The sequence below is a fragment of the Pan troglodytes genome, chromosome 7 (assembly GCF_028858775.2).
Source record: "Pan troglodytes isolate AG18354 chromosome 7, NHGRI_mPanTro3-v2.0_pri, whole genome shotgun sequence".
Lineage (NCBI taxonomy): Eukaryota > Metazoa > Chordata > Mammalia > Primates > Hominidae > Pan > Pan troglodytes.
Genome location: NC_072405.2, coordinates 97551420 through 97563846, shown reverse-complemented (window position 1 = coordinate 97563846; position 12427 = coordinate 97551420). Strand labels below are relative to the sequence as shown.

Genomic DNA, 12427 nt, shown 5'->3' with positions numbered 1-12427 from the left:
AGGTAGGGCCCAGATACAAATGGCCTTTCAAACTACATTAAAGATTTTGCATTTTACCTGAATAACAATGAGAGGACATAGACTATTTCTAAGTGGGTGAATAACAAGAAAAACTTTAAAACTGATTAGCATAGCTAACAATATATGAGACAGTCAGAAACAGAGAGATTAGTAATAAATAGGGCTATAAAGTATGTGACAGAAAATTCTAGTACTAGGTAAGAAAATAAGCAAACAGACACATTATGGTAAAACTTCTTTAAGCCAAAGACAAGGAGAAAATATTGAAACCAGCAAGCAAAAGCCTTGTCACTTATAAGTGAATCCCAATAAAATTAACAGCTGTCTTCACATCAGAAACAATAGAAGCCAGAAGAAAGTGGGATTGCATTTTTAACTTACACAAAATAACCCAATTTCAGCTTCAAATCCTACACCCTGCAAAGCTGTCTTTCAAAAGTAAAGGAGAAATGAAGAAATTCTCAGTACAAGAAAACCTGGCAGTATTTGTTACTAGCATATACTCCCTCAAAGAAATACTAAAAAAAGTTCTTCAGGCTGCAAACAAGCATCCCAAGATAGTAATTTGAATCCACATGAAAAATCAAAAAGTACCACTAAAGGTAAATGTGTAATTGTAAAAGGTAGGAGAAATGCATATTACTTATCCATTCTCTTACTCATAAAGAGTGATTGTGTGAAATAATATGTGTATAATGTTGTTGGATCTATAACATATAGAAATATAATATATTTGCCAATAGCAGCATAAGAAAGCAGGTGGGAGAAAACTGATACTGAACTAAGGAAAGCATATCAGATGACAACTCAAGTCCACAGGAACAAATAAAAATGACTAGAAATGGTAAATATGATGTCTAATATAATGAACCCTATAAATATATATTTGATCTCTTTTTTCTTTGTTTTTGAGACATAACTTTATATAAAATAATAATGTATTGTTAAATTTGTAACATATGTAGATGCAATATGTATAATAATAACATATAAAGGAGGAAATGGAAATAGAGCTATATGAGTCACATTTAAAACTGGAATTAAGTTAGTAAAAATCTGAAGTAGATTCTGCCAAATTGAAATTTATATGGTAAGACCTAAAGCAACCATAAAAGGTAACAAATATGGTGAAAAATTATTAAAAGAATTAATATGCTACACTAGAAAATATTGTCCAAGACAAAAGAGACCAGTGAAGGATGAATGAAGGAATAAAAAGGCATCACCATCACAGGTACTTGAATCACTGGCACCTCGAGGTATCAAACTGGTTCTGGGATGCTCAAGAGTGTCTCATGGGACTAAGACTTTTGATTCCCTGAAGAGTAAATTGAACTGGAAGAGATTGATGTCAAAAAATTGAAGGGATGTAGAGCCTATGTATTTTGTGACTGAAACACTCCACATTTGGTTTGAGATAACTAGATATAATTTTGACTATTACTGTTATTATTATGATTTTCACATACTTTATCTTTCTGCACTAAATATGTTGCTGTAATTTTTTTAGTTTTTCCAATTAACATGTTTGCTATATCAAATCCTACCTGGAGAAAGATGGGGGCATACTGACATAAGCAAGAAAACAACAAAATATGCATAAATAGTTAAATGTTTGCCAAGTCAGTTTACCATTTTTTCTTATATTCATGATACACATGGGAACAGGTTGATTAGTGACCTAAGCTGGTTGTCGCTTTCAAGTTGGCCACATCTTGAAAGAGTAACAACTGGGAAGACTTTAGCCGATGTGATATAAACTGGACACACCCAAATTATAAGCAACACTGTACATATTCATTATAATAAGGTTCCCTTGGCATATGAAGCAAAAGCAGGAAGATGTAAGAAGTTAACAAAGCAAATAGACTCAGATACAAGCTTTACTTATTTCATTGATTGCCAAGGATTAATCCTAAACTCTATCAAGCTTTTGAATAATTAACTAAAGCCCTCTGAAACTCTATCCACTGTACATTCTTAAAATAAGATCAAAACACACATAATTATGCTTGGAAATCATACTACTGCTAATTTTCAAACCAGATAATAAAAGTGTAATTTGAGCTACATTCTCTACATTCTCTGATAAAAATTCAAACTAAATCTTGACTAAACAGTCAGGAAGTATTATAATCCAATTCCTCTCTTTGATATATCAAGTTTGTCACTACCATAAAAGAAAACTAGATGAATTTGACAGGACTTATTCTTCACGTAGGTATATTTATTTATAAAAACTACAGTCTTTCAGAACTCATAGGGCTTTGATGATTATCAGATGAAATTGTCATTCTTCTCTAAGGAGGATAAATATTTTCTAAAACTATGAAAGTACCACACATTTATATGTTTGGGAATAGGTGAGAAAACAATATTATTTTGACTTATTCAATAGACTCACAGATTGTCCAATGCTATCGGTAGTTTAACAAACACCACCGTTTATTTTTCAAGATATTTACAAAAAAGAACTTGAATTCAATATTAGTCTAGGAAACAGTATGTTAACTGTCTCAGTACCTTTTTAGCTCTTTGATGCAAAATTTTAGTACTTTTGATTGATATTTTAGATCAAGAGACAGATTATTATCATTAGTAATCAAACATATTAAAACACATAATCATTCTCCCCTTTCCAAATTTCAAATTCTTTTGGATCCCCTAATTTAAAATATCTTTATGATGGTCTCTTTCCTCTTTTCTAATCACCTCAAAAATATTAATATAATGACAGATGGGCAAGGATTGGATATTATATTTTTATTAAAAGCATGGAAGAGAGGCGAGGATCAAAATTTGATATTTCTGATACAAAGTGGGAAACCTGTGACAAAACCGTGACAAATCCAAAACAACCATAAAAAATAAAGCAACCATGAAAAATAGCAAATATGGTGAAAAATTATTATAAGAATTAATATGCTACGTTAGAAAATATTGTCCAAAACAAAAGAGACCAGTGAAGGATGAATGAAGGAACAAAAAGGCATCATCATCACAGGTACTTGAATCACTGGCACCTGGAGGTATCAAACTGGTTCTGGGATGCTCATCTGTTTCTATGTAATAAACATGGGGAATTTAGAAATATTCAATTCCCGATTTTTTACAAGTCAGTTTACTACTTGCCTTCCATTTGTACTTTTGGTTAAAAAAATGCCATTTATAACTAATTAGGAAAAAAATGTCATAAACAAAAACATAATATTACAAATATTCAAATTTATGAGCAAAAATAGTTATTTGACTAAACATGGATTAAATGCTACATCTCAAAAACATGATAGATAAAATATAAATGCAAGCAGTAGAAGGAAATTTGGAAGAAATACGAGAAAGGTTTTAGATTCTCACCAAATTTAAGTGGTTTATTAGAGTATCCCTGCTTTTTAAAGCATAAACTTGCCTCTAATGATATTTACTTTTTTTCAGTAAAAGAACTCCTGGTATGCTGAACCTTGTTTTCCTGTGTTACAGTGTTTCCCTCAAAGGATACCTTAGCCAGACTTCATAACTAGTCTGCCATGTTTTTATTATTAAAATAGTTGCTGTCTAGAATTTACCAATCAGATTCATTCGTTTTAGAACTTTAATCTCAAACTTAAATTAAAAATGTCCCTCACTATAATTGTGGCTTTGCAGACTTGGGGTAGAAGTATTTCTTTCAAACACTTCCTCTTCCATTATAATCTAAGCTCTGGCTCCTTCACTGGCTGTGAGGAAAGAGAGGCGAGGTCGCCATCCTCTCTCTGTTATCTGTGGCTGTCTCTCATGTAGCAATTGTGTTTCCTTACCAAAAGAGACCTAAAGCTCTGGCCCATCCTACCACAGTTCCTCTTGGTTTAGCAACCCTTGTTAAATTGGCTTTCATAGATGGACAAATCATGCAAAATGACTCAATACCACCTACACTTTTGTGTACACATAATCCAGGAAATCCGTGCATCCTTGCTATGCTGAATATTGAAAATGTAGGTGCTTCACTGCTGCTTTCTCTTATCTAGGCCTCACTCATTCTCCATAATTATTTTTTTCCACGGCTAATATATGTAGCACAAGTACAGATTAGCAAACTTGCTGCTTAAATAGTTATCCACCCAGGAAAAAGGAAAAGAAAAAAATTGTTTTTTTCCTTTTCTCCTGTGTGAGTGGCTATACCCTCTAGTATTTATCCTTTTCAGTTTGGCCCTTATAGTAACTGTCAGGGTGGAGCAAGTGGGGAACAGTTATACGGAGTAGAGAGAGATGTTAAAAGTAAGGTTAGTCCTGAGACCACACTTCAAGCCAGTACAGTATCATTTTTAATAAAAAGCAGGAAATAATCTAAATGTCCAATTCAAATGTTATTATCAAATAAATTAGAGAATATTTATATGAAGAAATATTGTATAAAATATTACAACTATGAAGAATTTCAATTCCAATAATATAACAGAATGCAAACAAAATGATCTAAATTGCATTAAACTTACCATGACCTGGAGGAAATTTTTTCCATTTAAGGAGTGCAATTAGCTCATATATGGATAAAGTAGGCCATTCCTCATAATAAGGACACATACGGATTAATTTCACCTTTTGCATATTTTCAAGTTTTATTTTTTCCTAAAATAGAATGTCATTATCAAAATTTTAATAACAGGCAATTTAAAATCAAAGAAATAGCAAATAGATAAATGGTGAGAGAAGTAAAATAAAGGCCATATGAATATAAGTTAGTATAGAATACATTTGAATTTTATCTGAGCATCACTCTATGGCCACATAGACATATTAAAATGTTAATCTTCAGATCTACTTACTAAAATTATATTTGCTCACCTTTCATAATTTATTATACTTCTATAAATGTTTTAGAAGTTTTTAAAAACCCTGTCATAGTCAAGATTAAACTAAAAAGTTGTGTTTGATAAAATCAAGTAACTGGTACTGATATTTGGGAAATAAAAACAAAACATAAAGAATTTTTTGTTAAAGCTAGCCACTCTGAAAATCAAAACAAATAAACATCAGGGATTTGGAATAACGTTGAATTCTGAGAGAATTACCTGCACTGCTGACACTGGGACCACTAAATCACAAGAATTCCCCACCACTGGAGACCCAAGAAGATGGATGTCTACTCAACTCCACTCCACATGAGCACTGAACCATGGCTTATGCCAGCTTTCTGCAGGACCTGCACCTGGCTTAAGCTCATTCAAAAAAAGATGAAACAGCAGGATCATGGAAACCTTTGAATCCCATTATTATTTATTTATTTATTTATTTTTGAGATGGAGTTTCACTCTTGTTGCCCAGGCTGGAGTGCAATGGTGCGATCTTTCCTCACCACAAACTCCACTTCCTGGGTTCAAGCAATTCTCCTGCCTCAGCCTCCCGAGTAGCTGGGATTACAGGCATGCACCACCATGTCCGGCTAATTTTGTATTTTCAGTAGAGACAGGGTTTCTCCATGTTGGTCAGGCTGGTCTCCAACTCCCGACCTCAGGTGATCTGCCTGCCTTGGTCTCCTAAAGTGCTGGGATTACAGGGATGTGCCACCAAGCCCGGCTAATTTTGTCTTTTTAGTAGAGAAGGGGTTTCTCCATGTTGGTCAGGCTGGCTCGAACTCCCCACCTCAGGTGATATACCCTCCTTGGCCTCCCAAAGTGCTGAGATTACAGGCATGAGCCACCACCCCTAGCCTCAATCTCATTATTTATACAAACTTCCTCTGATATCCAAAGGAGGAAAAATAGGAGTCAAGAAAAAATTTGGATTTGATTAGAAGAGAATAAATTATTAAACTTTAAGTAAATGAAGTTATCTTAAAAACGCAGAATTAGGGAATCAGAATAAGTTGTTATCACTTATTCATGCAGCTCTGAGTTTGATATCTGTTGTAATTATGAAATATCATGCCAATCACATTCAAGTATTTTTCCTTTTAAAGTAGACTATAGAGACTGGGAAAGCAGCAGTACTATTATCTGTCTTATTATTCTAGTATTCTTAGCATATGACATGCTGCGGACATGCAAAACACATATTTGTTGAATGAATGAGTGAGTGAATGAATGAATAAATTAATGAGTTTAAAATTAATGAAAAGCCAAAGGGTATTTAAAAATTACCTGAAATATATTCATTGAGACCTTTGTTTACACCTCACTTACCTATCGCCAGCACTCTTAAGTGATTTTTGTCAAATAACATTTTTATGGTCTCTAGGTTAAAATAAAATTTAAAAATAAAACAGATATAGCTGTCTTTGTCTAGAGAATCAAAATGTAGCTTGAGTTTATGCCCAATTTTTGTTTATATAAAATATTAGATATCATCTTACCTCCTTTATCTTTGCATATCCCTTTGCTGGGATTTTAAGAATTTCACAATCGTCTTCTGTCACCACCGAGAACATCTGTGTTTCCGATTCATTCTGAGGCATAACTTCCAGAGTCCCAAAGGTACTCCATTTGCTAAGCTGTAAAAATACCAGAGACAAGTTAATGTTTATTACCACTCATCAACATGAAAATGCCAGTGAAGGATTGGATTGTAGGTCAAGCTTTCATTCTATGAAAGAGGGGGTTCTAAACTGTCTCTGCATGGATGGCTCCTACTACTTCTGCTCGATGTCACTTCCCAAGGCAAGAGAAATGGCCATTCTTTTTCACCGACATGAAGAAAATAACATAAAAAATCTTCTGTTTTATTCAGTGATTTAAAGTGCCTATTAGAGTGCTTGGAATATAGCAGCCATTCAATAAATAGTAGTTGAAAGAATGAAGAAATATTGTACACTTATATATATGATCTTCTGTTTGTTTTATTATCACATGTTGGTAGTATTCAGTAATAACAAAAATGAATAAAATGTTAAACAGTATATAAACCATTAATATTTATGGATGATTGCTTAATTTAATATGTAAATGATAAATATTAGGCATGGAAAAATGTTACTACTAGAATACATGTCATGAGTTATTAGGTTATAATGATATTATATATAGTTGCACAGAGAACCTACATTTATATTTACCCAGGAAAAAGTGGAGGGCATGTGAAGGATAAGGAGCGTATTTTTATGAGAGGCTGAGGAGCTTCTTAGGGAAAACATCAGGTCGATATGCCTATCTAAGATGATATGGGAAAACTTCCATTTTTCTACTTCAAATCCATAGACTATTTTTCTTTTTAGCTAAATGCATAACTGAGCTCGAATCTGCAAGTCCAAATATATAGAGGAAATTTAAAATGTCAAACAGTCACAGCTGAGGCCAAAGTGGGCCACAGTCCTATCAAACCCAAATAAGGTCCTGAAGAGCTGAGTTCTGAGGCTTGTTGTACATGTAGGAACAGGAGATGGGACTCAGAGCCATGCAAGGTGAGCTTGGAGGATTGCCCCAGTTGTGAAGTGGGGACAGGAAGAACTACATCCAGTACTTTATGAAAGCCACATAGAAGCTGGCTATCTAGCCATGAAACTGGACAGAATTGTTAGAAAATCAAGAACCTAGGTCTGCAACTTGAATGAGTACAGAGCATACACTTATGCATAGTAGAAGACCCAAAGCTGAAAAATCAATAAAAAGCCTGGTACACAACTAGTAAAACTCCTAGGATCCAGGAAGGTATTATACAAACTTAACCTTATGTAAAAATTCAGAGAGAAAGGAACTCCCACAGAAAGCAATCCTTGCTGATGACAAAATCTTAATAAAAAAAATTACAAGTCACACAAATGAATAAACCCCTATAAAGGGAAGTCCATGAAGAAGGAGAAAAAAATTGAACAACCTAAAAGAAACTACAAATATTTAAAATGTGTAGACTATAAAAATCAGAACACGACATGATGGAAGCAAAAAGAAGTATTTTGGAAAAGAACAAAATAAAACTTCTGTAAATAATGGTCACAATAATTTGTAGATTAAAGATAATTTTAAAAAGAATTCATTACATGGATAATATACAAGAAAATACTCTGGAATAAAATGTAGAAGAAATGGAAATAAGAAGGGGGTTGTAATAGCTACAGAAGATAGATGGAGACCGTTTAGCATATATCTAACAGAAATTCTAGAAGAAACTGAAAAGAATGGGAAAACGGTGATACATAAGTGATAATGGCTGCAAGTTTTCCAGGGCTGAGGGAAGTGAGTTGTCCAAACCAAGCAACACACAAAACTGAAAGATGCATTTGCTTTTATATTCCTGCTCAGGATTTGGTATATTCTCCTAATCTTTCTCCTCTGCTAGATCTCCTATTTACGATCTCATTAGCTAGCAATAATTTCAAGCAGATATTGTCCACTTACATTTTTTCAATTTATCTATTGTTTTAGGGAGTTAGTTGGAATTACCTAATAAGCCATTATGAAAGCAAAAATCATCCATGACTTTGAATAATATTAAAGCTTTCTTTTTCAATTAATTAAAAAATATCATCAGACTCCCTAATATTAATAATTAGGAAATTATAAAACTTCCAATACGCCTTACACACCAATTATTTTAGTTGAAATATTTTTAAAAGTATTAATATTTATAATTTTCCATTTTGTTCTGTAAATATGGTTATCTTAAAAGTGCTCAGGAAAAATAACATTCAACCCAGAATTCTTTATTTACTTGAAATAGCAATTTAGAGTAAGAGTAAAGAAACAAGATAATAATTTTAGACATTATAAGAAACAAATGACTAAAAGATGAATTTCAGCTAGAACAATACTGAATCCAAAATGGAGGGCAAATAATTAGCTAAAAACATTGGTAAATGTAAATAGCATTATTGATATATAATAATTTTAGAATGACTAATATGGTACTCTTTTAAAATAAGAGAGATTTAAATTGCTTTCAAACACTCAGAAGAGACAAGCAGAAAGTTAGAATTAAAATATTTGAGAATCTTTATATTCTTGGGCTAGGAAAGAAAAATATTGTATAGGTTTCCTTCAAATTACAAATTTAATTATATACAAGTTGAAAAAAAGTACAATGACAAAAAAATAAAGTGATGAAGTGAGGGATATTTCCTACAAAAATGGCAAATATAAAGAATAATACCTCAAATATCTAATAAACATCTATAATTTGACTAAAAGAAAATAACCAAAACAAATAGTTATTGAAAAATACCAAAAATATTTTTAGAAGAAAAATTATTTCCAGAAGAGATGAACCAAATGACTCACACACAAAAGAAACCTGCTCAATCTCAGTAGGAGACAGAAAATTGTAATTAATGTCATAATACCACATGGTTTTTATCCACCAGATTGAAAATATTAAAGTCCTCTAACCTATAGGATTAGGGAGATAACTTTCATTTATAACTCTGGAAACTGTAAAAACCTTTAAAAATGAGAAATTATCTGGCAATATCTATTAAAATAAACTAAAAAATGTATGCAGTGTCTTACCCAGAAACGCATCTCCTAAGAATCTACCTTGTAGAAATAAATACATTTTAAGGAATTCAACCAAGTCTAAGTTTTAATATACTGGTAAAAATTAGTTACACACACACACATATATATATATATATATCTTAGCCTAGAAGAATTCTGATGAAAAAAACAAATAGTAGATAGTATATTAAAAATCATTTTTTAAAAAATGAACAGTTAGAAAAACAGTAATCCATATGTGTATGCAGTTGTTTAAATGCCAGCGTCAATTCAGAGGAAGATGTGCAAGCATACATGTCAGGTTGATATGGTTCATATGTTCAGGGGATAGTGATGGAGCTAAACTGGCAGAATATTTATTAAAATTTCCTCCAACCTCCTTGTATTTGTTTCAATGGCCATAAAAAGTATGTATTACATTTGTAAATTTTAGACACTTATTAAAGAAATTTAAAATGTGACTTTGAAACAGAATGCTGAGTTATCTTCCATACATGTGTTGTTTGTTTTGATACCTTTAAAAATATACATAAAATATCTAAATGATATACAGCAGATGATTACAGTTGTTATATCTGAAAACTGCAGGTAATAATCATGGTCTACTTTATATTCTGCATTTTCTGAATTTTTAATAAATATAGCAGTTCTTAAATGAGACAACACTATAAAGCTATTTACTTTATAGCTCAGTCTCTCTCAATTTTTTTGAAAATATCATCTATTAAGGCTACATAGATAATCCTCTTCTGGTGGGGATAGTTGGTAGAGTTGCACAGATGGAATAGTTTCTCATACTTGTAAATTCTCATGTTATTTTACTGAAAAATAAATTGATAACTAAGTTTATTGAGAAATGATGTATTCTCATGCTTTTTTCAACTTCTATAATAATACATAACCCGAACAATCTCCCTCTGAATAAGAATTGGTAAATCTATAAATCTTTCTTTTGAATAAAGTCATAATGTTGAGATTTGTTCTAAACTGCATTTTATAAAAATACAATTTCCTGAAAAACAGAAGTATTTCATAGGTATAATTTTTGTCCTTATTTTTTCCATTGCTTTTAGCCTCCAGGCATTTACACATTAAATAAGATCCATAAGTAAAATTAGAGCTACTATTTTTAAATAGTAGCTTGCTCTAAACTTTGCACAACGTGTTTTTTCTTTTCTAAGGGGCTGATGAAATGGACCAAAAAAAACACAAAGATCAGGCACTCATAATCTCGTCAATAGATGAACTTCTTGAACTTCTAATATATTATTCCATAGTTTGTGATTATTTGTACATCTATTTTTCTTGAATGAGTTTCTATTAGCTTTAATTATATTCTCAAAGTTGTCTAAGTCTCCAAAGAAGAGTAATAAGCACTGCTCCAGATTGAAAAAAATTATTTTTCTCCAAAGATTTAGACTCTAATGGCCTTTATAAAAAGTGCATTCTCAAAACCAAACCATGATAAGAAAAGATTAGAAAGATATTGCATTTTATAATATTTCACATGCTTCGGGAGAATGTGGAACTATACACTGATATCTGGAAGGTAAAGTTGGAACTAACTGAATGTGAGAATCTGATGGGGACCTAACGCATTCCATTGTCTGAGGGATGGGTCTGTATGCTTAAATAGAAATTTTCTGGATAAATTTATTCCAAGCCTATATGCTGAATCAAAGAGGATCACCTTTTCAATTATAGAAAAAAATATCTTTCAGGATAATATGAATATGCACTTTCTAAGTAAAACCTACAAATCAAATCAGTTTGTAAATGTAGCCAATAAATTTCTCTTTAAAAGTTGGCTAAGCATGGCTTCCTATTATGTCCCTCATACGTATATAAATATATTATTTTTCAATCCTTGCCTTTCTGAGAAGTGGAAAAGGTAATATAAAGCATTTCCTTTTTATCTGTGGTTTCACTACACAGATTTAGTTATATTTATACATATAAAAATATATAATCTCTATATAAAACATAAGCATATTTACTTGTATATTTTGAGATAATAATTTTTAGTGCATATACATTTCATACTCATTATGAAATATCTTTATTTTTAATGATGCTCTTGCAATAAAATCTACTTTGCCTACTATAGTACAGCTACTTTGGCCTTCTGGTTAGTATAATCTGGTTTATCTGTTATTTTACTTTGCAACTTTCTGTATCCTTCTAATAAGGTGGGTAATCATACAGGGTATTGCTTTATGCAATATGACAATCTTTGTTTTTTAATGAAAGTATTTAGTCTGTTTACGTTTAATGTATATTTGCTTTTAAATCTGCCATCTTAATATTTGCTATTTTTCTATTTCTTTGTGTCATTTCCTACTTATTGCTAAATTTTGAGCTAATCAAATATTTTTTCTATATTTTATGTTCTCTTTTAACTTATATATTCTTTTATTATCATTTTGTTGATTAGTTATTACCAATGCATCCTTGTCTTACTAAAGTGTACCCTAAATTACAGTGTCCCTCATTATGCATGGAAGATACATTCCAGACTGTTTTTGCATGCAGAAATTGCAGATAATACTGAATCCTATATGTGTTTTTTTCTTTACATATGTATCTATGATAAAGTTTACTTTATAAATTAGGCACAATAAAAGATTAACAAAAATAACTATTAATTAAATAGAAAAATTATAAATTTAGAAAAAAATTTAAACATAATAATGGAATTTTCAGACCAAAGTTGACCTCAGGTTACTGAAACTGGAAAGTGAAACCACAGATAAGAAGGAAGTGCTATATTACCTTTTCCACTTTTCAGAAAGGCAAGGATTGAAAATTTTTTTTACACTATTCTATTGCTGTTTTTGCTACTTCTGATGTATTTTATTTCTATATACATGTAGGAACTTCACAAGGAATAATATTGATTTATACAGTCAGCTAATATTTAGATTTATCCACATATTCACCAAGAAGTTTCTTTGTTCTTCAGTTCTTTCTACTTTTCTGTACTTGAATTCTGGATAACTTTG

General features: G+C 31.5%; 1 protein-coding gene across 4 annotated transcripts in view; it reads right to left on the bottom strand.

Moving 5' to 3' along the window:
* CNBD1 (cyclic nucleotide binding domain containing 1) overlaps positions 1-12427 on the bottom strand; it is a 622857-nt gene that overhangs the window by 190663 nt on the left and 419767 nt on the right. For all 4 annotated transcript variants that reach the window (XM_054656870.1, XM_016959647.3, XM_063817255.1 and 1 more), the window contains 2 exons: positions 6353-6490; positions 4497-4629 (listed from right to left, as the gene is read on the bottom strand). In XM_054656870.1, coding sequence (XP_054512845.1) covers positions 4497-4629; positions 6353-6490 — 271 coding nt within the window. The remainder of the gene's footprint in view (positions 1-4496; positions 4630-6352; positions 6491-12427) is intronic.